General features: G+C 40.9%; 1 protein-coding gene across 4 annotated transcripts; it reads left to right on the plus strand.

Moving 5' to 3' along the window:
- Window positions 1–200: 200 nt before the first annotated feature.
- On the plus strand, window positions 201–26,231 carry CD86 (CD86 molecule). Of its 4 annotated transcripts, none has more exons than XM_005506261.3 (6): window positions 201–499; window positions 6,223–6,272; window positions 7,564–7,902; window positions 13,969–14,280; window positions 16,305–16,439; window positions 17,240–18,736. In XM_005506261.3, exons 2-6 carry the CDS (start codon window positions 6,227–6,229, stop codon window positions 17,257–17,259), a joined length of 852 nt encoding a protein of 283 aa, XP_005506318.1. In that variant the 5' UTR covers window positions 201–499; window positions 6,223–6,226; the 3' UTR covers window positions 17,260–18,736. The 4 variants fall into 4 exon arrangements, with proteins under 4 accessions (XP_005506318.1, XP_064906105.1, XP_064906104.1 ...); XM_065050033.1 differs by lacking the exon at window positions 201–499 and adding an exon at window positions 2,003–2,138; XM_065050032.1 differs by lacking the exons at window positions 201–499; window positions 17,240–18,736 and adding exons at window positions 5,709–6,089; window positions 20,643–26,231.

Here is a 26,231-nt window from a genome sequence, read left to right on the forward strand (position 1 = left end):
GGACAGAGAGTTCTGTCTAATCTCATTGAAGAAACTTCAGTCCTTGCCAACAAATCTGTTTTCCATTCTATTAATGTAAGACTTGTGTAAGCAAATGAAAAAGAATGGAATTTGCCAGCCATGAAAACTAAGCCTTATTCAAAAAGGGTTATTTCCTACAGGCAAAATCCAGGCAAAAGTTTTCTCAAAGAACAGGGCTACACAGCAGCTTAGGGACACTTTGAATAACACTGACACTTGGGAGAGAATTAAATGTGCTTTGAAAGAAGGGGAATTTCAACTTAAAAAGAGGAAGTTTCTTTTGGACATACGGTGCTTGCTGTAAGAGGCACATACATATTTGTGATAGGAAAGAGTTGATTTCCTGTAGTCCGGGCTTTCTGCATAAGGTGGAGGACAGGCACTGAGGACGGAGGAAAGAATGAACATTTCTGTTGTCAAGATCCATACCGGAGGATATTACTGCCTCTGAGACAGGAAGCCTGGACAAAGAAATCAGGTACTCCTTAGTACTGTAATAATGCTTGCAATTGAGTAAGCTTGCTTTTTTATTTATCTGATAATGATTTCAGCAGTTACTGAGACAAGCATTTGTAATGCTCCTATAAACAAGTAGGAGCATACATTTGTAAAAATGTAATTGTTCTTAGTAAAGTGGCTCCATAGCTGCTCTCTATTTCATTTGAGTCACAGCTGCTAATTGTAGCAGCTTCACACACATCCCTTATTCCCTGGAGCAAGCTGACCAATCTATAGCGGAATGAGGTACAGTTTGTTTTATAGTCACATCAGCACAACCATTTTCTGAATTCCTGTAGCAGGACATTTATAATTGGAAACTGGGTGAAAGAACCAAAGTGGATCCGCAGGGCGTTTTACAATTATGCATTTTAGAAGAATGGCAATTGCAATTTACACCAGTAGACAGAAGAATCAGATCCTTTCTTTCCAATTACTGTAATTCTGGTGGTTGAAGGGTGGGGCCAAAAACCAAAAGGGAAAACCTCTTCGTTTAGCATTGTACATCAATTAATATGCCATGAGAAGCAGAGAAGCACTGTGAGAAAATCAGTATGTGTCCCGAGTGATTCTAAGCAGGAGCGCTTGGCTCATTTAACTGCACTTCTGAATATTACATCTTCTTTAATAATTGAGATTAATTTATTGCAAGAAAAAGTAGCTCCTGATCTGTGATCCTCCCATTTCAGAGGCAGAATGAGGTTTGTGTCACATGCCCAGCTGGTTTTGAAAGACTGTTACGGAAAATAAAGAATGTAGTACCTGAGAAGTAAACATGTATATATTGTATGGCTGCTAATCCTTGTTAGGTGTGTTTGAGTGTAAGTTAGAAATCAATTACAGATTTGTCTTTCCATGTACGGTACACATCTTGCCATCAGAGGTGCTCTGCAAACTGCCGTTTGAGGTTACGCTTTACTGCATTGTGTAGCCATGCTGCCATTTCCAGGCAAAGCGTCCTGTGCAGAATTAGGAGGCTCAGAAAAGGGACAACCAAACAGGGCATTTGAATTCTCTGTTCTGTGCAATGACTCTTGAGGATACTCCAGCAACTGACTGGTCTGTCAATCAGCTGGCATCTCTGAATTGACACCTGTGTGGGAACAGGTGTGCTCCTTCTCTGTTTAATTGTGAAGTAAAACCAGTTAATATGATCTGGTAAGAAGTGAACCCATCTGACAATGCTACTCACCAGCTGACATGGTTGCTTGACTAAACTAGAGGCAAGCACAGGAGCTGGGAAAGGAGGACAGACATCACTTGATGTGGTACCTGTGATGTAGAAGTGATTCAACCAACTTGCCAATTCTGTGGCCAGGTGTACCCTAGAGTGTGGAAAATTATGTCAACCTGGCCTGTCCTTTAGGTGGAACTCAGAATAAGTATCACAGCTTATCTCAAAGAATGTCTCATTCTGGTTGATGACGTTCTTCCCCTCCAAATTTCCCCCGCAGTTTCACTTGTGTGAAGTACGTGTTTGTGTCATATGATTTGTGCTGTGGGACAGCGCCTTGTTAGGCAGTCACTGTGTTCTCTTTTAGAGATACCCACCCTTTAGTTGTGGATGAAGTATTCTGCTTGCAGAGGCAGTGGAATGTTCCATGATCATTGAACCAAAGGTATTATTTAAATAATTGGTGTTGTTTAATTGTTATTGAAAGAGTAGTTTCTCGATGTTAGAGCAAAGTGATCCCAGAATCACAGAGAAAGTCAAGGTTCTCCTGAGGATCTTAAATAAAGGATGTTATTGAAAGGGGGTAGTGGGAAGGAATACAAAATGCATTCAGAAATCAAACATTAGGGTGACAGAGGCTTTTTAAAAATGTAATAACAACATGATTAAACAACAAGCTCAAAATTTTTAAATGCAACTTGCAGCAAAAGATTGTTCTAAAAGAATGAGCAATAGAAAAAGTTTAGCAATTGATTAAAACAGTGCAGCTTTCTAACTGGAGAAGCATGTAGGAAACATAAGCTGCCTGGCTAATGGTGTGTTTTTAAAGTGTGTTCATTGTTGGATATTCATGTGGTTGTATGGCTTAGTATTGGGGTGGATGGCATGCAAGAATTCTCTGACCTTGGCATGTTAAGGGAATTTTATGAAGTTGTGATTTCCTTTGACAACACTTGTTCAAATCAACCTGTGTTTACAACATGGGAGAAGGCTGGTAAATGCACTTTTAGGGCTATTTAATTTAGAAGTCTCTAGTGTAACTTTCATATCAGCAGTGGGAAGTCTTAGTCACAGATGTCCTGTCTCCAGGAGACTCACAGCACTGCTCATGGAGCCACTCAGTGTTGCACAGGGTGGAAATTTTAGAAAAATTCCCTACACTAGAAAAATCAAAAGAGTAGGTTACTAACTCAGTGTCCAGTTTTGTTTTGAGTTCATAATGAAACAGGGGGCAGAAGAGTCTTCCCATCCAAGGTATGCACATTGTATAAGAAAATAAACTAACTATTTGTAAAACCAAGTAAGAAAGGATTATTTTGAAAGGAACTGAAGGGCAGTGAAGGAACTTACAAGTCAAAGACCACAAATTTGACTGTGTCTTTCAAAAGATAATGACTACATCCAAAAATGAAAACAGGAAAAAAGAGAGCAAATGAAAACCCAGGCAACCATACCAGATACAAAGTTCTTATTTGCTCCAAGACCTTCCTGCTTCACTGTGCATACTGGATTTTCACATGCTGTATTCATATGCTGGATTAGGAGGAACAAGAGAGAGAAAGCACAAGTCAATCTCAAAATAAGTTGCACAGGGCTTTCTGGCAATTGCCCTCAAAAGTAAAGGGAGTGAAGTTGCCTCTTTTTCCCAAACATCGATCTTAGAGTTCTTCAGGGAAGGAATCCCCCTGTACTCAGCCAAGTGGGAACTACTTAATGATTTTTCTCAGACTGGTTTGGACCTAACCAAAGCATTCATGAATACAGCCAGTAAAGTGCATGTACTCATAGGGTTTCTTCTCCTTTCAATTACTGGATTGCAGACACAGTAAATAAAGGGTTGTATGACTACTGACTGCCTACAGGCATGCTTTCAATTAATATACTTCTCCATTTTTCATCTCCAACATCCACACACGATTTGTAATTGTGAGTCATGGGGACATGTCCAGGAATGGCTGACAAAGCCTCAAAGGCAAGAGAGACACACCACATAATGCTAGCTTTATCTAACAAGGGAAAATAGTTACCTCCCCATGGACCAAGCTCACATGATTCTGGATGTCAGAGATACTTTTTAAGCCCTGGGTCTTCAAACAACTCCCATCTCATCAGTTAGCACTGGCCTCATGAAAAAGCACCACTTCCACAGCTGGATGCAGCCAGCATGTGAACAGAAAAACTGCACATGTGTACACAGACCCAGAAAACTTTGAAGTGGAGCAGAGTGTCACAAAGAGGGCAGTTTTGTTTGCACCATTTGCCAGCTAGCAGGCCATATGCTGAAACAGTGTCTTTGTTTCCCTTCTTACCTAGTTCCCTTTGAGTGCTAAACAATTCTGGGACATAACTAGACTTTCAATGACCTGCGGATATGAAAGAGAATTGAGCACAGAATTTGTGTCGAATATTTTAAAGAAATGGTGTAAGTAGCCAACACAGAGACTGTGTAATTCTCCTTCTTCCCTTCAGTCTTCTGGACAGTGGCTCCAAGGATTTACATTTGCTGGTTAAAAACATCTTGTATAAAAGGGGAAGAGAGGCTGTTCACAGCATTGAAGTTTTATTGGCCCGGTTCCTGATTCATCAACTTTCTGTAGAGCAGCTCTCATAAGAGAAGCAGTTTGTCACCCTCGGTGACCTCCCTCTGCAGGGAATGTGGGTGTAGACTCCTCTGGAAACTCCTGGGATCCTTCTTCATGAAGCCATCCCCAGCAACATGTCTTCTCTCGGAAGGTAGCAGCCAGGAAGCCATGTAAGATCTTTGAGACTTGTCCTTACAGCTCTGAATGCAACCCATAAAGAAAGGCAAATACTGTTATCTGGTATTTCTTCCTGGGTTTTATTTCTTTCTCTCACTCTTGTTTTCAGTTCTGGTTTTGGTCTTTGCTGCTGTGACACAGTCATTGCAAAAGATGCCCAGCTATAGCAGTATACTCTCTCTATTTATGTTTCCAGTTGCTAAATTGTTTTAATTTCTCCTGTTACACACCTGCACTGGATCAAAAAACTTAACTGGAAGCAAAAATTCTTATTCACAGGAGGGAAATATGACTACTGAGAAGTTTCTGTAGTTTTCAGTGACTTGGCACAGGCAATTTTATTTGGACAATCAGTTGTGTGGTTTAATTCAGTGGAACCCAGCCTAGGAGGAAAACCCCTTGGTAAAAATTCACCATGTAGTAGGGTGGCTGGAGCAGAAAGAGAATGAGCTCTGTTTATGAAAACGGATTCATGCATTCTGCACAAGCCCTCCCTCCTCTTTGGCTATGACAGGTAGATCACAAAGAAAATTATCTATATCCTCTGAGACATTTGGGCTTATTTCTCTTTTTCTTTCCTATGAAAAGACAGGATGAATCTGGAAAAAATATCATTTACAATTCTGTACATTACAGTAAACACACAAAAAGCATGTCAGCAGACTGAGGGGAATTCTGTATTAAATAGAAGAAGAGACTCTTTCTCGCAGAGACCTGAGGTAAAGGTAAAGATCTAAGTGTACCAGCTTAAAATAAAACATGACAAAAAATGGGAAGCCACTGGGAAGCTGTACTAACAGGACAGCAGACAGCAATCTCACTGGTTTTAAGTAGTATGAGAGGGGAAGAGATTTTACACCTGCTCCAGCAATACAGGATTCTCTGGAGCTGTTTAAAGGAGGAAAGTAAAGGACCTTGTCAGGGTTGTTATGGAGGCATCTCCTGAATATCTGGAAAAGACACAGGAAAAACATGAAGGTGCTGCTAAAAAGCAAACCAGCAACCACAGGCCAGGCAGATGCAGGTGCTGTTCTCTCACCGGTGCACAGGAATGACATTTGGCTGTTTACCAGGATTATAGGCCTTTATACCAGAAGAACCCAAGCAGCTATAGAGTTGTTTTGCTTATGAGTTGAGTCGTAGGGCTTTTTCGTGTTTTCTAAACAGATACCAGTTTTTCTTGAATACAAATTACATGCTGTTTAGCCTCAACTCTTTAAACCATATAGGATTTCTCTCAGTTATCTTTTACTGACTTGAAGGATAAGTTCCTGTTACAAAACTGAATGTCACAAACTTCATCACTTTTGGTAGCTGACATCATCCCACCGTCTCCCCCACCTCTTCCTCCTGTGTCATCCTCTCCTCCCCCTCTACTTTCAATTCCCCCATCTCCTTCCCCACACTGCCAAGGTCACGCATGCTCCCCATTCCTCTTTCCTCCGCACCAAGCATTTTGGGTACTCGTCCCGTCCTTTGCACCCTGGGGGCTCTGTGTTTCTCCCATGGCATACCCTGTCTGCAGTAATCTTGCACCACATCAGCTTCTCTGTAAACCAGAGATCTATCATGGCATGCTTCTTGTTGCTAAAGGCTGTGAAGCACACAGAAGTCCTTGTACCAGTCCATGGAAAAAGGTGAGATTAACTTTATCAATAGTCTGCCTCTTGCCAAAACTTCTTGTTTTACCACGTCTCTTTGGGAGTACTGAAGAAGGTACTGGAGTGTTTTCAACCTTTAATATATTTATTTTATTCTTCCTTCTTACAGTGTCATGGAGGTCTGCATATGCTTCCTTTATGCTATGATACTTCTCCCAGGTAAAAAGCTAATTTTTAAGTGTAAAAACTGGTTTGATTGTTTGTGTTCTGGTATGTGATACTTTCTCATCCACTAAGAAGCTCATTCCTTAGCAGTAATTAATCATTTCTGTTCCACAATCAAGGTCATATAGCCTATGTGACATGTATTTAAATCATGTGCAGGGACTCTATAAAATATATAGTAAGTTCTTTCTCTCTTCCACTTTATATCTTTACATTACACTCATTTCATGTTGCTCTTAACTTTTCAATTTAAATTCGTCTTTAGAATATGTGTATATCACCTCTGTATATCATACAGCAGAGCAGTATTAAACTGAAAACTGACAGTTTGATATGGGACAACTGGAGTTTTAGGCAGCTGTGAAGATCATTTTGCAGTCTGGTGCTCTGGAGGAGCAGTCAAAACTTTGCACCAGGAGAAAGACTGTAAATCTTCACCTTTTGAACGCAGCAGAGGTGTTTGTATTTTCTGGGACAGAGGACTGCATTTCTCATTCCAAGAAAAGATGGTCCTTCCAACCCACCGCCACCCATAATAATGGCTACATACACTGATGAAAGACAGAGAAAAATCATCCCTTGTGTAATACGGTTCATGCTTTCTTTGCATGAAGACATAATTGTGTTTATTGACTATTTCTGTTAACAAGATCAGCAACAGAACAGTTAAATTTGGCGTTTAATCAGCCATTAAATTCTAGATTAATTACAGAACACTTAAATCTGACATTCAGTATCTCATTAAACTTTAGATTAATTCTTTGGTGAGACCGAAAATGTCCACCTGTTTCAGACCTCATGGTCATCTGTTCCCTCGAAACCAACATTTACCACATAGTGTGCACTTCACAGCTTTGTTCAAAACTGCAGTGCTGTGTTATTTTGTCAGGAGAATGAACTCAACTTTTTGAAAAAAAATTGTGCAACTATCTCCTTTGTGGCAGAATCTCACTGCATTCAGGAAGCTACACACAAGAATGGTTTGGACCTTTTGCCTGCATATATGTATTCTAAAAATATAGATGCTCACGACCTCTGTGTGGTAGACCTTCCTTGGAAAGTAAAATACAGGAAGAAAAATAAGAAACAGTTTTATGACCTGAACTCCACAAAACGGAGTCAGTTTGAAGAACTATGTGTCCTGTCATACCTAGTGGGAGAATTTGTATGTAAACGCTGGCATTTTTATTGCTACTGTTCTTAAGTGTTGCCTCTGTGAGTGCAAATACTTGGTGGTTTTTTGTAGCTGAGGGAAATTTAAATTTCTTCTCTCTCTTTGTCTAAGGTATTGCTGCCAGTGTGCATCAGGTGAAGTCATTTCTCAATCACACTGCATACCTATCCTGCTATTTTACAAACTCTCAGAAGACTGACGTAAAGGATTTCATAGTTTTTTGGCAAAAAGGTAATGAAGTGGTGCACGAAGTATACTATGGCCAAGAAAAACATGACAACCTTAGCCCTAAATATATAAATCGCACCAAGATGGATATGGACAAATGGACCTTGCAATTGCTAAATGCAGGAATTGTGGACGAGGGACAGTATAAATGTATTATACAGCGCAGAGATAAAAAGTCGCCAAAGGTCATATACACATCTGAGTGCTTACTGTACATCATTGGTAAGTAATCTCTTCTAGTTGTCTGAGTTCTATTGGTTTGGATTTTGGCAGGGGGCGGAACATGACAGTGGGTCTCTGTCACTTTTTTCCATCCAGAAATGCATGGTACTGTCCCCAAGTCGCTGGAGATGTACCTGCACTGGAGCATAATTACTAAAGACGGATAAGAGCATTCTCAAGAGAAAATCCTCAAATTTGCTCAGTATTGCATGATTTCTGATTCCCACCCTGTCATACTTTATAGTAAAAACCATTCTGCCTTCTTCCTCTAGCCTCCTGCAAGTTTTATGGCTTTTAGGACTCTGGAAAATACACTTCTTTATTTGCATCTGGTGTACTGCCTTCTATTAATAGCATTAGTAGTTAGCACTCTTGGTAGTAAATCACAATTGAAACCTAACAAGATTTCTGCAAACACCCAGCTATTTTATAATGGTATAAATTGCAGAGAAAATAAAGAAAAGAGCAGCTCATATGTGGAGGAGTAGAAATTCATATGCTCAGTTAAAGTAAGACTGAAAATATCTCTGAAGAAAAAACACAGGCATTGATGACATTCAGCCTGATTTTTTGCATGTTATCAGAGGAAAAAGACTAAAATCTTTTAACAGGGCAATGGGGTTCAGTGAGGAAGCAATCTTTCCCTAATATTTTGTATAGTTTTAGTAATTCCTAATATATTTTCCCAAAGTTTTTCTATTTTAAGTTGTTCTGCTAGTCACCTTTGTCCATATGCCTGTGCTCTCTCTTCCATTATGATAGTGCTAGTCATTAATAATAGCAGCTTCTAACTTCCACTGATGTTTTCAAAACTGCTTCACAAGAAAACAGGCCATGTGTAACAGCAGTCAAAAATGGAGTACCAGGACATCTGAGCCTATTCAGCTTTGTGCTACCAGCAAGTATTCCCTCGATTCACAGATAGAAAACCTAGACTGTTAATTTTGGTTCTCCCAAAATCTACTTGACAAGTATTTTCAGTTTTAGACCTCTGACACTCATAATATGCACTCAGTATCAAGGCATCCAGTTTAGGAGATGCTTAGCATCAACCATTCCGTTAATTCAAACAGCTAAATCAGTTATCAGCTTAGCCAACATCTGAGCAATATTTTATAAAAGTCTCACACTTAGGCACTAAAACTTTCCCAGACCTTAAAGGTTTAACTTGGGAAGATTTTTAAACTATTTGCTGCTGTGTTCCTTCCAAATGACTCTGTTCAATAAGCTCCCAAAGGAAGGAGGAGCATAAAACTGTATTTTAAACAAAAGCTTGAAAATAATTAGAAGAAAAATACAAATGTTGAAATGTACTTGTGCTTACCTACTGTTTCCTAGTTAGAGTCTCATATCGTACATGGAGGGTTTTTTTGTAGTGTGTCACACTTAAAATGGACAGAAGAAAGATTGAGTGCTGTACAAGAATGATAGGGCAGTCATACAAAGATATCTATATCACTTGGTGACCAAGCCCATTCAGAAACACAGAAGTACCTTCTAATACAGTTTACATGTGTTATTTATGTGTATTACATTAGGAAGATAGATAGATAGATAGATAGATAGATAGATAGATAGATAGACAGACAGACAGATAGATAGATGTATATTACATGTATTGTGTACAGCCAGGATGATTTATATAAGAACAAAGAATACAGATCATTCTCTGGAAAGAAGAGGAGGCTTCACAATGGAAAGCTTCAGCTCTTAAAACAGGCAAGGTAGGGACTATAGTGACAAGCACCTTAACTGGAAATTCTGCTGCTGTAGAATGGCTCTAGTGCTTTCTTTGGATAGATCACTAAGGGAAGTAGGTGAGACGAGGGAAGCTATTTCAAAATATGCGCTATTCAGAGAGTTGGGAGTCAAACTGATGTCAGAATAGAGACTTAACAGTTTGCATCCTCATTTTAAGGTGCATCTTAGAAAACTTAAAAGCATGAAGAAAAGCTGTATTAGAGTTATCTGAGGCTGGAAAAAATACAGTCCAATTAGGGACATTAAAAGATCTATCTGATTAGCTTATAATTCAGAAGACTGAGAAGAGTCTTGTTTTCAGTGTGTGGGAACCTGAAATACACTTAAAATATTGGACATTAAAAAAAGGCTAATTAGTTCAGTGAAGATATAAAAACAATCAGTGGCTGGAAGCAAGTGAGTAATAAGGCACATTGTCACTTTAGAAAACGGAACAAAACCAGGTAGTGTAATTAAGCCATTGAGAAAAAATATTAAGGGCTTGATGGATCTGCTGTCTTTTGAGGTATTTAAATCTGAACCCATAGCCTTTTTGGAAGATGTGTTATCTTAAAATGCACTTTCTGAAACATGCTTTTCTTTTAACAATCCAAATATATGTAGCCTCTACCCTCCATGCAACCAACATCACTTTAAATAGTTTGAGGTTCCAGAAACCTTAAATACAGAAGTGCTTTGATCAAGGGATATTCCACTATTTCCACTTACCATCAATAAGATTGAAACTCTTAATTCAGTTGGATGATTTGGCAAGTTTCATAGCCATGAATTGCATTCCTGTCCTCCCTATAGAATGCCAAGGAGAGAATAAATACTCCAGATCAGAAGGTGGACTGAACAGTGGGTTAAGCAAGTCAGACCTCGAGGAGAAAGAAGCAGCTTGAGCCTTCCTGAGGGACCACTTAACTAAACTTTAGAGTGTGAAAAAGGTGGTTTCTCTCAGCTTTTCCTCATCAGAAAGATGCTCCAGACCCCTAATCATCTTTGTATCTCTGTGCTGGACTCTCTTCAGTAATTCTTTGTCCTTCTTAAGTTGGGGAGCCCAGAACTGCACACAGTACTCCAGATGTGGCCTTCACCAGGACAAGCAGAGGGATAGGATAACCTCCCTCGACCTGTTGGTCACACTCTTCCTAGTGCACCCCAGGATACTGTTGACCTTCTTGGCCACAAGGCACACTACTCACTCATGGTCAACCTGTTGTCAACCAGGACTCCCAGGTCCTTCTCTGCAAAGCTGCTTTTCAGAAGGTCAACCCCTAACCTGTACTGGTGCCTGGGGTTGTTCCTTCCCAGGTGCAGGACCTTATACTTACTCTTGTTAAACTTCATCAGGTTCTTCTCTGCCCAGTCCTCCAGCCAGTCCAGTTCTCACTGAATGGCAGCACAGCCTTCTGGTATGTTGGTCCTTCCTCCCAGTTTGGTATCATCAGCAAACTTGCTGAGGCCACACTCAGTCTCTTTATCCAGGTCATTGGGGAACAGGTTGAACAGGACTGACCCCTGGGGAACTTCACTAACTACATACAGGACTCCAACCAGACTTGACGCCATTGATGACAAGCCCCTCAGCTCTGCCGTCCAGCCAGTTCTCAATCCACCTCACTGTGCATTCATCCAGCCCACACTTCCTGAGCTTGCCTATGAAGAGGTTGTGAGAGACAGTGTCAAAAGCCTTGCTGAAGTCAAGGTAGACTATATCCACTGCTCTCCCCTTGTCTACCCAGCCAGTCATAACTCATAGAAGGCTATCAAGTTGGTCAAACATGATTTCTCCTTAGTGAACCCATGTTGACTACTCCTGATAACCTTCTTTTCCTCCACATGCTTGGAGATGACACCCAGAAGGAGTTGTTCCATCACCTTTCCTGGGATGGAGGTGAGGCTGACTGGCCTGTAGTTTCCTGGGTCACCCTTCTTGCCCTTTTTGAAGACTGGAGTGACATTGGCTTTCTTCCAGTCCTCAGGCACCTTTCCTGTTCTCCAAGACCTTTCAAAGATGATGAAGAGTGACTTAGCAGTAACATCTTCCAGCTCTCTCAGCACTCCTGGGGGCATCCCATTGGGGCCCATGGATTTGTCGGTGTCCAGTTTGCCTGAATGATCTCTAACCTGATCCTCCACAACCAAGAGAAAGTCTTCCTTTCACCAGACTTTCTCTCTTACCTCCAGAGTCTGGGATTCCTGAGGGCCAGTTTTAGCAGTAAGGATGGAAACAAAGAAGGCATTCAGTAACTCCGCCTTCTCTCTATCCTCTGTCACCAGAGCACTCACCTCATTCAGTAGCAGACCAACATTTTCCCTAATCTTCCTTTTGCTGCTGATGTACTTGAAGAAGCCCTTCTGGTTGTCCTTGACATCCCTGGCCAGATTTAATTTCAAGTGGAGCTTGGCTTTCCTCACCTCATCCCTGCATACTCTAGCAGCCTCCCTGTATTCCTCCCAGGCAATCTGCCCCTTTTTCCACATTACATAAACATCCTTCTTCCATCTGAGCTTTGACAGAAGCTCCTTACTCATCCATGATGGCCTCCTACTCCCTTTACTTGATTTCTTCCTCATAGGGATGCCTCAGTCTTGAGCTTGGAGGAAGTGATGTTTGCATATTAGCCAGCTCTCTTGGACCCCCCTACCCTCTGGAGCCCTAATGCATGGGATTCTTCCAAACAGGACCTTGAAGAGACCAAAGTTTGCCCTGTTGAAGTCTATGGTTGTAATCCTACTTATTGCCCTGCTTCCTCCATGCGGGATCTTGAACTCCACCATCTCATGGTCACTGCAGCCAAAACTGCCACCAACCCTCACATCTCCAACCAGTTCTTCTTCATGTTTTAGGACAAGGTCCAGCAGCACACCCCTCCTCATTGGCTCCTCCACCATGTCATGAAGTTGTCATCAATGATCTGTAGGAACCTCCTGGACTGTGTGTGCTTAGCTGTGTTGTCTTCCCAGCAGATGTCACGGTGATTAAAGTCTCCCATGAGAACCAGGGCATGTGATTGTGAGGCCACTTTCAGCTGTCTGTAGAAGGTGTCATCAACTTTCTCTTCCTGATCAGGTGACCTATAGTAAACACCCACAACAGTGTCACTATTCTTAGCTTGTCTCTTAATTTTTATCCATAAGGACTCAACTCGCTCTTAATCCCCCCCCAGGCAGAGTTCAATACATTTGAGTTGCTCTGTCAGATAAAGTGCAACTCTTCCAACTCGCCTTGCTGGCCTGTCTTTCCTAAAAAGTAAAAAGCCTTCCATGACATCCATGAATCCTTTTCCCCTTCTCCAATATTCCTCCATATTGTCTTTAAACCTAGTGGCACTAAAATAATAAGCATTTTCAGTGAAGCCTTGAATCTGTTTCTTGGTTGTTGTTGCGTTGTTTTTTGTTTTTTTTAAGCTTACTGTCAATTTGCAGTCAATATTATGTCCTTCTCCTTTTCCATTATAGTCTACTATTTCTCCTATGACCTTTTAACCAAACAAATCCTCATTGAGAATATTACTTAAGAGAGTATTGGCTAAACCCTTCCATTTGTCATTCATATTTTATGTTTAAATAAGTCTTTTCAAACTGCTCTCACTATTTCTTGCCTGGGAAACTTGACTTTTTAAAGCAATAGGTATGTTTTTCATTGGCTGGAATGAGTATCCAATGACACAAAAATGACACAAAAATGACACAAAAATGACACAAAAATGACACAAAATGACAATTACACAAAAACCTGCACTGTTGTCCCTTCCACATAAAAAGCTGAGCAAATACTATCAAGTTAGGATGAGAGAGTTACTTTATATGCTGCAAAATGATTACTCATAATACTGACAGACACCAAGGATGTTTCCACCTGTGAAAGCACTGGATCACGAACTTACCCCATCTAAAGTCCCTCAGATGATTTCTTTCTCTACACGTCAGAGTCTGAAGTTTGTGATTTTACCTATACCTAATCAGGAGGTCAAGAGTAGGCAGCACTGTATCCTATTCCCGTTTTATGCTTAAGCACTGGCCTGCAAACAGGCCAGGTTTGCTTATTCTGAAGTGTCAATGGATCTAAAGGAGGTGGGAGAGACAGGGGACCATTGTCTGGCTGATCAGACTTATGTCCTTGAAAAACCCTGAGGACAAGAAGCAGCAAGTCTACACGTACACCAAAACCATAACAAAACCTTCTTGGGACTCCCGTTGTTTTCCTGAGAAAATTGTTTAGCCTTGCTTCTGCCTGAAAATCTTAAATAATTGGCAGGAACTGTCATGAGATATGGTATGTCTGACTCATGATGCTTTGTCTTTGGTCTATTTCAGCCAACTATAGTCAACCTGAGATAGTGCGGCTGCACACTGGGGAACTAAAGCCCAACAAATACTTGAATCTTTCCTGTTCTTCCAGCGGAGGTTATCCAGAGCCCAAGCAGATGACTTGGCTAATTTCACGCGAAAACAGAACACTCAGGCTTATGCGTCACATGGATGTCTCACAGGATGCTGTAACAAAGCTATACAGTGTTACCACCAAGCTGAATATCACAGTTCCTGCAAACACCTTCACTAATATTAGCTGCTTGCTTCACCTTGGAGAGCAACTGGGGAGCCTTGTCTCAGTGCCACTAGGCATAGGTGAGTCTCCATTTGCCCATACAGATTTTTGCATGGGTAGGAGCAGGGCAGGTTGCAGTAGAGCTAATCACAGATAGCAGCATAGTCAAGGCAGGGAGTAAACCATAAGCAGCAGTAGGAGCTGATTATGAGGGTTGTGTTCTCCATCCTGTTCACCAACAGCCATAGCCAGCAAATTCCCTCTCCTTTCCATATGGGAAATCTTATTACAGCGAGGAGAGAGCACAGAGAAGGAAGGCTACTGCTGCACAATCCAGAACACAGCCCTGTTCCAGTAGCAACAGAGCAACCTGGATGTCTGGATTAGGCAGCAACCAGTTTCTGGGAGTGACAGCTGTTAAGAGAGGTTGCCACTTCACAGAATCAGAGAACTATTAAGGTTGGAGGCATCTGGAATTCAACCGCTGTGCTCATAGTAGGGTCAACAAGTAATGCAGAGCCTTGTCCAGTTGAGTTTTAAATATCCCCCAGGATAGAGGATCCACAACTTTTCTTAGCAAACTGTTCCACACTTTACCACTCTGACAGCAAAAACATCTTTTTTTCTGATGTTTAAGTGCTTGAACTGCTATTCTTGATCATTCCTTAGATGAAAGAAGAAGGCTAAATAGAAGAGTCCCTTGGACCAGATTTGAATCACAAACTGCCAAATGGACTGTGCTGAGTTTAAATGTTAAGGCCACAAAACCTTGACAAGTCTTAGAAGCATTCCTGGTGGTTTTCATAACATTTGGCAGAAGGAAGTGCACATTCCAAAATGACTATTTGGGAATTCTTTTTCCACTGAGATTGTGTCTTTTTTCAAACACCTCTTGCAGTATGCAGCTGAGTTCCAATAAGACTTTACTGCTGGATTATCTCAGGGTTCCACATGACTGATCCATTGTTAAAACTAAAGCTGCATTTAATTTATCTCCTGGGACAGGAAAACATGATTTGGCATACTTTTGTCTATAACGCATGGCACGAGCTCATAAAAATAAAGACAATTCCCACTTTGGTCATAAGTTTGTTTGGCTTCCACATGTTCCCTTTAGACAATGTTGAAAACGGAGAGCTGTGCTTCAACTGACGGGAACTGGGAGCCACAAGGGAATGGTAGCATTGCAGGAAAGCCTACCAGGGTAGTCCAGGCATGCACTTTTTTACTGCAGATGTAAATCCAGCTTGCCACTCATTCTGGAAGAAGTTCCACAGTGCAGTTTTCTCCATATAAGTTTAGCTAAAGGGTTAAGTCATCAATGCTAGATGTGGCAAATGGCCTCTAATGTCCTTTCTTCCTAGGATTTTTAAATAACATTAAAATACAATACAGAAGTCTTCTGAGGTTTGCACAGCTCTACATGTTGTTTGAGTGTTAACATGGCTATATTAGCTATATTATTATAGCTATAGCACTGCATCCTCCTCTTCCCTATTCAATTCTTCTGTTCTCCCTGACTTTATGAAAGTAGCCACCTGATAAGCAGTGATGATGGGTAAGAAACTAAAAACCCCATACAAACAAGAGCTTTGTTTGTCAATAACTGTAGCTAACCCTTGGAACTAAAAGCTCAAAAGCACAATAACCAGAAATAGAGGGAAATTCCTTCGCATTCCCTGCTATTTTCACATCCCTTAGGGCATTTCATTAGGCTTTGACCATCATTTCCAACAGACACCAAATAGTAACATATCCCAGGTTCTTCAAACTTGCACAGTAACATAGAGTAGCATTAGCACAGTAGCTGCCTCATAGGGTCTTGTATTTAGTTGCTGATCTCTCATATGTTACCTAAACTTCAGAAAGACCCCTTTGCCTTACTGTTGTTGAAGTGGCCATTAAGACCTGACAGTTTAGCTAGTTATTGGAAATGTAAATAAGCAATGTAATTTATTGATGCTATTAAAGCACTGTAAAAGTAAAGGATGCTGAGAGCCTTCCCCTAAACTTCTAATTCATGTAACTTTGGGATATATTGTTTAAGCTAATTGTCACCAAATTAAATCTTTCCTGTGTGTATCTCATCTGTCTTCTTATTTAGAGATACCAGGGGAAGAAATGGAGCAAGTGAAGATAGATTTCTTGGGCCCACTTACAGCTGTGATTATACTGATCACACTTCCTCTGTTTTTTGTGATATTGAAGAAGAAAAGAAATAGCTCACCTACCAACCAGAGTAAGTTATTACTTCTCATTTATCTCTATTGTCCCTCAATTCACAGGCTTTGTTCTTTGTAGTCATTCCTTTATCTACATTCCAGCTGTTGACTAAAAATTAGGTTTCAGGCTGGACTTAAGCTAAACCTCCTTGGACAACTCAGTTCCTACAACAATTTAGTCCATCCAGCAACAAAAGAAAACATCTTTCTTCTGTCTTGTCCTGGGGTCTACTTTTCCCTCTTTGTACTCTGTGAGACTGTCACAGTATCAGCTTACCACTTCTCCCAGAAGCCTCATCCTTTCCTTCTCGTTTTTTTTTTGGTAGATTTGGCTCCTAAAATCATCAAATTGTATAAACCTTTCTTGTCCATCACCGTTTATTAGAAAGGTGAAGATGAGGGAGGAATTAGATGAGGCTTCCATTAAGTGCCAGTATCTCTGTTATCACACAACTGAAGGATCAAGGTATTGTTACACCACAGGCTGCCCAACACTGTACTGGAAAAATCATCTGGTACAAGGAACAGAATTCAATCTTTGTATAGTATTTCTCTGTTTTGTTCCAAGACTAGGTTTCAGTAGTCCATGGCTTACTCTGCACTGAAAGGATCCTCATGCTGATATCAGAGCCTTTCCTTCCTCATAGCAAGAAGGAAATGCTTCCCTCACAGTCAGTCCTATTTCCTTACACAGCCAAGGCATTTGAGCCCCACTTCATTCTTTCTCCAAATCCTAAGATAACCAGACATTTACTATCAACTCTTTTTCAGCTCCTATTTCTCAGGTTTCTGTAAATGACATATTTCTCTACTTTAGGTGTCAGTCTAGCAGTCTAGAAGCTACCCATCTTGAAACCAAGGCCATCAGCCTGACTACTGACTGGGAACCATCTCTGCACATAGCAAGGACTGAGGTCCCATATTATTAGATGCTCTGTCAGAATAAGAATCCTCTCCAGACATCCTGCAGAACAACATACAACATTTTTGTGTGGCGGCTGAAATCCACCATCCACTGTTCTTAGGCTTTTATTTTTGCTTCAGAATGGTGGTCTGTCTGCATGTCTGTCTGTCTGCATGGCTACCTTTTTGCTGTATCTTTCATTATGCACTGTGACATTGTAAAATCCTGAGAGTCAGTGTAGAAAGCAGAGCTGTGTGGGTTACAGAAGAGAATGTCTCAGAAATACAAAGAGTTAGGCCATAATCTGTGAATCATAACCATCACTAGAAACATGATCAGAGAAAGGCTATTAACCATGAGGTGTAAACACTTTTGAAAGAGCCAATTTGGCTTTGTACCAGGAACTTTCTCACAAAGCTCCATAGCAAAAAGAAGGACTTCAGGGCACTTCCCACCTTCTGTGAAAAGTCATACAATTCCTATCAGTAATTTGAAACTAGAAATCACCTGAAGGAAAGACTAACTTTAAACATAATTTCTGGTGATCTCAACTTTTTGTTTGTTTGTTTTTTGTTTTCACTAATATCCGAGCTTAATATGCCCAGACTGTTAATACCTCCACACTTTGTTCCTCTGTATTCTGACTGGATGTTGTATTAGTCGTTTAGGGATAGAAAAAGAAAGCATGATGTATCATTCATATGTGTATAAATCCAAATATACAGAATTAAGCTAAGCAGATAATGAAAAAATATTATATAAGTAGGTCATGTTCCAATTCGGTTGACTCTTTCTTAATTTTGCTTCAAACCTCGAAGACAGAGCAATCCATACACTATGGTATGTTCAACTATGAGAAGTAGTGTTACCTTTCAGCAAATATTCTCTGTTTCACTCAAAACGTGCAAGTTCTCCAATTTTGAACCATTTCTGCACTTTGTATCCTTCAACAACATCTACATCGTTCAAGAGGAAAAATGCAGGAGAATTGAGACAGAATTCTTCTGAGGTCTTTGTTGTTGTAGGTCTGACATTTTCAGCAAAAGAAGGGACATTAGCATCACATTCTCAAACCAAATTTCAGCTCAGAGTTGCAGTCTGGGGACATAGGTTCTCACGGTTTTTGCTGGGTACAAATAATCTTTTCTGTTAAATGATGTTGTGAGTTGCTAGACTCCATGTCAATTTTTACTCCATTTTCAAGTATGTGAGAGAATGTGCATGTCCTTCTGAGTTAGCTAAACCACTGGGAGTCAGTTTATTAAGCTATTACACTAACATTCCTAGTATTTTCATTCAGATGAATATAATTCAAATTTTAGTAGAAGTTAAAGGCTTTACTTTTATGTTAATTTTATATTTGCTAGCAAAATTATTTAAGTGACTTATTAAAATATGTCTTTTTCTGTGTCGGTGTTTTATTCTCCTGGCATTTAAGCAGTATATTGGGGAATACCCACAGTTGTTGTTCTCAGGGAGGAAACACTCCTAGAATTATTTCTTGGAAATAAATGAGTAAAAAAGGTATTGCTGCAATGACCAAGAATGGCACAACTGAAGGTTTCATATGTTTGTTCATGGAACTGGATATATGTGCACAACTCTGTGTATGCAATACTTTCTTGATTTATTGAGCTATACACTTCAAAGATTAGATAAAACTTCCAGTCTGAAAATTTGGCCTTTTGATTCTATAGTGCACATTGTCAAATATATCTCCAGTGGGTCACACAATCTTCTCTAACTCTTATCAACATTTAGTTCCTTAAATAAAGCATGTGTTAAACTATCAGATATACAAATCAGATAGATATTCACTAAATTTGTGTTGTCTGTCTTGCTATTAACACATTGTAATTCAGTTATTTTTTTCAACATTTTCCCTTCCCACTCAAGTGATCCCCTTGAAATCCTCACTAACATTGAGGTCGGCAGAACAACAGTTCAAGCCTACTTTGCTCCTACCCAGACAACAAGTCTTGTGGGTCTTTTTCATATTATTAGATTCACACATGTACACGTACACACTTGAACTCACAGTCTTGGACCTCTCCTACTAGTCCCTGAATCCTGATGTGCTGCATATCTGGTCAGCTTTATGCACTGAGGAAGAAATCCATCACCAACCTTTCATGCTTGTCCCAAGGAGAAAAACAATAACCAGTTATTCCAAAATGGATAAGGTGTCTCAAAATCTGTGCTAGGAGTCAAGGTCTCTTCTCTAGCACATTCGCATAACAACAACAAAAACAACAAACCTAGCACTTGGAAATTCAACAAGTTTTGCAACATGTCTTAGTACCTCTGGGGGGGCTTTTAACCCCAACACACTGTCTACTATCACTACCAGCAGCTGTTTCATCCTTTATTTGTTCCTAATTAGTGAAGTTGTTTTTTGTCCTGCCTTGCCATCTCTCTACTTCAGACTGCCAACTTCCTTCTATTACCTGCTCAGTTTCTCTACCTCCTCTTTTCTTGCCCTTATAATCAACTCTAATTCCCTCCTGCATCTAAAGACAGTTAAGTTTGTTAAAACTTACTTACTTAAGTTTGTTAAAACTTTGTTAAAACAAACAAACAGATGGACTTCAGGGAAAATCTTAGTTTGCCTCTATCTGTTCAAATGCATTAATCCTCTGCACCAGCAGATGTAATGAGCACAGTAGCCAAGTACAAGAAAAGCTGATGTGCTGGCATTTTTGTCCTCCATATGAATACATTCAGATTTCCAGGCTATCTCCTCACCCACTTTGTTTTTTTCTTGGACAGCAAGCTTTCAGTCATTTAGTGATTCTAGAAACATGGCAAGCAAACAAATGAGCATACACCCACTACATGCCACATCATGTAGCAGCTTCACTTAAAAAGACCATTCTTTTATTTTTAGGCATAACATTACAAATTTCAGAAAATGCTAACAAAGAAATGGAAATGTTGTGTTAAACCAGTATACAATGCCCTAATCTAAAATCCTGTCATCAGACTTACACTAGTGATAGAATGCTTCAAGTTCACTGAATAACCAGCACAGAGTCACAGAATAGTTGAGGTTGGAATGGACCTAGGGAAATTGTCCAGTTCAACCCCCCTGCTCAAGCAGGGTCACCTGGAGCAAGGTGCCCAGGTCCATGTGCAGACAGCTTCTGAATCTGTGCAACCTGCTCCAGGGCTCTGTCACCCTTCACAGTAAAACAGAGGGTTTCCTTGAGCTCAGAGGGAACCTCCTGTGTTTCAGTTTGTGCCCACTGCCTCTGGGCCTGGCACTGGGCATCACTGAAAAGAGCCTGACTCGGTCTTTTTTGGACTCTCCCTTCAGGGATTTATACACACTGATGAGATCACCCTGAGGCTTCTCTTCTCCAGGCTGCACAGTCCCAGCTCTCTCAGCCCTTCCTCAGATGAGAGATCCTCCAGTCCCTTAATCCTCTTTGAGGTCCTTCACTGGAGCCTCTTCAGTATGTTGATGTCTCTCCTGTACCAGGGAATCCAGAACTGGACACAGGACTCCAGGTGTGGCCTCCCCAGTGCTGAGAGGAACGATCGCCTCCCTCATCCTGCTGGCAATGCTGATGCAGCCCAGATACTGTTGGCAGCCTTTACCACGAGGGCGCACTGCTGCCTCATCTTCAACCTGTCCGCTAGGCCATCTATGTCCTTTTCTGCAAAGCTGCTTTCTAGATGGCTTGCCCCAGCCTGTACTGGTGTATGGGGTTACTCATCCCAAGGTGCAGGACTATGAATTTCCCTTTGTTGAGGTTCCTCTCTGCACATTTCTCCACCCTCTTGAGATCCCTCTGGATGGCAGCACAACCCTCTAGTGTGCCACTCTTCCCAGTTTTTTATCAACTATAAACTTGCTGAAGGTACACTCGCTCCCATCACGCAGGTCATTAGTGAAGAAGAAACTCAATTTTACTGCAGATTTCTTAATGTCAGACAGTACTACTGCACCAAGCAACGCTTTCTTATGGTTAACAGGTGAGGGGACAGTGAAGTATTGCATTTCCAGACTATTCCACAGTCACTTCTGAGGGGATTGTCATTAACAAACCATCTCACTGCAAACATCCCTTAGTGGACATTTTCCTCTTCAGGTGAATTATTTGCTACTGGATGTTGCATTTGTCCACAGAAATATGGTGATTCTATTAAAAAAAAAAATAAATCTAGTTCTTGTGTGTATTACCTCTAAGTTTTGGGTTCAAATTCTCATTCTCTCTCCTTTCCAAATTCAGAAAGAAAAAAAAGCAAAAAATAATTAAAAAAAAATAAATACTTATATACACTGGAATGCTGGGCTATGATAATTAATAATTAGTCTCTTTTTGCTTTCCCATCTTCTGGACTGTGAGGGCCATAATGTTGGGGCAGGGAAGAGTCTAAGGAAGACATGTTTTCTGATCTCAGGATGGGCTACCAGGAGGCTGTCAAGAGAAAAAATACAGTTGGGCAGGAAAGCTGGTGAAAGAAGAGAAAGAGGGGGATAAATGGATAAGGGCTGAGAAGGTGTAAGGAAAAGAGTGAGACATCAGGCTGGCTTCCAACAGGAAGTGCACATGGATCAAGTGCAGAGCCTATGCACAAGACCCTGCTTCCTAGACCCCAGGAAAGAAAAGGTTCTGGCAGCTGTCTGACCATTGCCTTTTGGGGAAGGCTTCTCTCCAGCCAGCAGCAGTGCCATTAGCAAGGAGAGCTTCTGCACAGAGGTCCTGAAATCCAGAATATTCTCACAGTCCTTGACTTGCCATACCTCTTTACATACTTGTGAATTTGATGGCTGATAGGCAAAATCAAACTTTTCTGCACTTAGTGCATGCTTAATGTCAAGACCTACATACCTTTTGTCCACTGCTTTTGTTAATATAGTTTTTAAAACAAAAACCCATGAAAATCATAAAAGTTATGCCTAGTGACCCATCCCTAATAAGCAGTGCTTATGATTTCAGAAGGACATAGAACCAGGAAATAAATGAAAGATGAGGTGACAATAGCTCAAATTGCAGTTACATGCATATACACACAGCTAAAGAACCACATATATTGCCAACCCTCTTCGGAAATATACAAGTGAAATCAAAAGCACAGCTAGTTTGTTTTGGAATAATTTTCTAAAGGTTTCCTCAGCCTAGTTCTATTGCTGTTAGTAAGAGAAAATGCTCCATTTTCAGAGTGTTCAAAACTGAGAACTTCACTACCACCTCAACTTTACAACCCTTTTTCATCTTTGCCCTCCATCTGTCCTATAGAACCCACAATCTGAGAGAGACTTTTCTCAGGGTTCTCAACCATGAAAACAGCTTTCACTTGTCTTTCTGTTTGCCAGAACTACAGTCTGTTACGCAGCTGAGAGGATTAATGCACTCCTTGCAGGTATGAAAATTTGTCTATGATACAGAAGCGGAGATCTCGCTTCTTTAGCTTGCACTGTTAAATGCACTACTGTATCCAGAACCATGTCATATTTCAAAAAGACATTAAAGTATTAGAAATAGAAAAGTGATAAAAAGTGATAAAAGGTGACTAAGGCTCTAGAAAGCAAGTTTACACTGTGAAGTTTATGGAGTTCAACCTAGGGAGATGATGAAGAAAATGGAGGAAGGACCTGAACAATCTGTCTAGCATTCCAACACTTTGAATGACTTGTTAGATACAGAAGATGTGAAAGATCCTTCCTACTAAGCGACTCTTGTATTGGGGAGCCCAGAACTGGATGCACTACTACAGATGTGGCCTCACCAGTGCTGAACAGAGGGGAAGGATCACATCCCTTGACCGGCTGGCAACACTCCCTCCTAATGCAGCCCAGAATACCATTCACCGTCTTTGCCACAAGCACAGGTTGCTGGCTCATGTTGAGCTTGGTGTCCACCAGGACCCCCAGGTCTTTTTCTGCAAAGCTGATTTCCAGCTTGTCCAGCATATGCTGCTGCATGTAAAGGAAGCAAAGAAGTTGAGTTAAAAGAGAAAGAATAAGCAGGTTTCTAGGATGTATCTGAAAGAGCCAGCATATAATAAAGGTTTGTACTGCAGAATAGAAAGGGACTGATTAAAAAAAAAAAAGTTAGAGTGAGGAAAATTATTACACTTAGCAAGAGACTCCAGGTGGGAAGAAAAGCCAAGACAAATGCAAGAAAAGGAAAGAAGATGCTCCACAGCATATTCTCTCATCACTAAATAGCTTCTTGAAAGAATTATCAGTGGTCACAGCTTCCACTATGCAAATTGCCTATGGCAACAGAGCATGTTGTGAATGAAGTAGAAATCAAGCTTTTCCTACCAGATCAGACAACCAGCAGAGGAGGACTCAAAACTCTGAGATCTTTCTTCAGAGATTTTATTTCTGTGTCTGGGTTATTGTACAAGATCCACTCTCCAACTACAGTTTAGAGAGTGTATCAAGGTTTGGTCAAATTGGATTGGCTGAAACTGGCAGAATTGTGTTGATGCATAACAACATATCATATGGGCAGTCATCTTTGTCCAGAAGTATTGGAAAAGATAATTTAAAATAATTAATCTCTCAATAACAACTAATTCCTTCCTCTGCTCTAGTTCAGCTACAGTTAGAGCTGATTGTTATACTTAAAAGGTATTGCTTAACATCTTTGAAATCATGGGGAAGCAGGACAGAAGTGACCAGGAATGAAAACTAGATTGCAGACCTAAGCCTTTATAGAAATTCAATTAGACTATAAGCACTAGGAAGGGGGTTTTTTTGACTGGGTCAGTGATTAAGTCCTTCTATATTATGTATGCACCCAGGGCAGAAAACATATAAAAACAACTGCAGTACAGGAACAGAGTAGGTTTTATCAAGTAAAACCTACAAAAATGCTCTATCAGCATAAAATACCAATATATTAAAAGCCAGCTTCCCCTAAAGTAATGCAAAGCAGCTGCATGATCCCAGAAACCGGAGTTTGGAACCACAGCACATAATCTTTTCACGTAAGTTTTTACTACTTCTTAGCTTTCTCCCATTGGCAAAAAGTGACCAAACTGAATTCAAGGCTATTGCATCCTAGACATTCATCTGCAGGGGAATTTTGGGAGGCTGACTGTAACTAGCCTCTCTAAAACCCAACACAAACACTCGCAGTGACAGTACACCACTGAGGGAAAATGTAGTCTTATAACGAGAGTCCTCAGTCAGGACACTGGGCTTGGCTCTTTGTTCTCTTTTCCGCTCCTTTGTTTTCCTGGAACACTTGACCAGCAGCATCAACAGGCTCCCAAGCACACCGGGCGGTCTCCTCCTGCCCGACAAGCCTCCCTGAGACGGGGAGCACCTCCAGGAGGCAGCCCAAGCCACAGTCTTTGCTCAGGGGAAGGCCGCCAGTGCTCCCTGGTTGTGCTGACACCCTAGTACCCTCTTGATTCCACATCCATTTTTTTCTTTTAAAAAAAAAAGTGAGGGGCAGCCCCCACCATGCCCTGCCAGGGCAGAGCTCCAATGGCCCCAACAGACACATCTGGAGATGCTGCTGTCAGAGGGTGTTTGTAGGGAGGTGGGGGTGTCACAGCATCGCAGGCTGGGAGTGACATCAGGAGGTCTCCAGTGCCACCCTGAAAGCTGCAAACAGCTCTGGTCAGCTCTGAGGTCAGACTGAGGGCTTTGTCCAGGCAGGTATTGAAAACCACCAAGTATGGAAAATGCGCAACCTCGCAGTGGGGACTTGGCCTGCTGCTTCACTGTCCTCACAGAGTAAAAGCTTTTCCTTACACCCAACCTGAACCACTATTCTTTCAGTTTCTGGCTGTCATCTCTCACTATGCACCACTGTGACCAGCCTGGCTCCATCTTTTTAATAGCTTCTTTGTAGGTGTCGGAAAGACGCAATTTGGTACCTCTTCTGCAAGCCAAACAAAGCAAGCCCCTCCAGCCTCTCCTCACAGTGCAAGTGTTCCAGAACCATCGTTACCCAGGCCATCTCCCACCGAACTTGTTCCAATTTATCCACATCTTTCTTGCACTAGGGAGCCCAGAGCTGGACATGCTATTATAGATATTTTTTCTACGAGTGCTGATTAAAAAGGGGTAGTGTTACTCCCCTCACTTGATCCACTGGCAATGCTGCTGTCAGTACTGCCCTGGATACCATTTACCTTGTTTGCTGCCAACACACTCTTCTATTGTGAGTTACATGGATAGAAATCATCTCACCAACACCTTCTTCCATATTGATGGGATTCTTTTCATCTTTTCCCCAGTGGCAGCTAACGATTTTGGAGATGAGGTGTTGAGAATCTATGCATTCACTCAACCTGTCTTTAATGTTGTGTTGTAGTCTTCTTGCCATTTCTCCTCTTCTCTGGCCTGGCTCATGACCAGCTCCACAAGTCTAGCCCACTTTCAATAAATTCTTTGCAATTTGTTCTACTGACATCTTGCAACTTTTTCATGTGAAACTACAAGGTACTCAGAAGATACAGAGAAAAGGAGATTTTTTTTTTTTATGTGAAGAGCCAGTCCAGGAAAAAAAACAGAAGTAATGGGACAACAAGACTGAGGTTTAGAAAAGAGGGGAAATGATTTATAAGGTGTGTTTGAAAGTGAAAAGATATTCAGACAACTAAATGCAACAGGGAGAATAGAACTCATACTGACAGTTGAGAAACTGGATGATAACACATCAGAGAGAGGGACAGAGACTCTCTTCCTTTTTCATGAAACTTATAAACCCTTGCAGGTGCAAATTTCAGTTGGTAGAAAGCAGCTTTCCCCTCAGGAAAAATATTAATAATTTTGAGTATACACTTACTCGTAAAGGGGAAATTATGAAAAAAAGTATTTGTAAAAACTGGAAAAATGTCTAGTCTAGGCATTTAAATTCAACAGTGTCAGTACTGTACAATCCAAACAAAATAAGGATCAGAATGAGAACATATAAAATATCAAAGTAAT

This window comes from Columba livia, chromosome 1, assembly GCF_036013475.1.
Source record: "Columba livia isolate bColLiv1 breed racing homer chromosome 1, bColLiv1.pat.W.v2, whole genome shotgun sequence".
In the NCBI taxonomy this organism is placed as follows: Eukaryota; Metazoa; Chordata; class Aves; order Columbiformes; family Columbidae; genus Columba; species Columba livia.

Coding starts and splice junctions, on each gene's coding strand:
- CD86 (XM_021292695.2), top strand. CDS start 6,022: ATGGCATGCTTCTTGTTGCTAAAGGCTGTGAAGCACACAGAAGTCCTT. Junction 6,273..7,563: donor TGCTATGATACTTCTCCCAG/GTAAAAAGCTAA, acceptor TCTTTGTCTAAG/GTATTGCTGCCAGTGTGCAT. Junction 7,903..13,968: donor GTGCTTACTGTACATCATTG/GTAAGTAATCTC, acceptor GGTCTATTTCAG/CCAACTATAGTCAACCTGAG.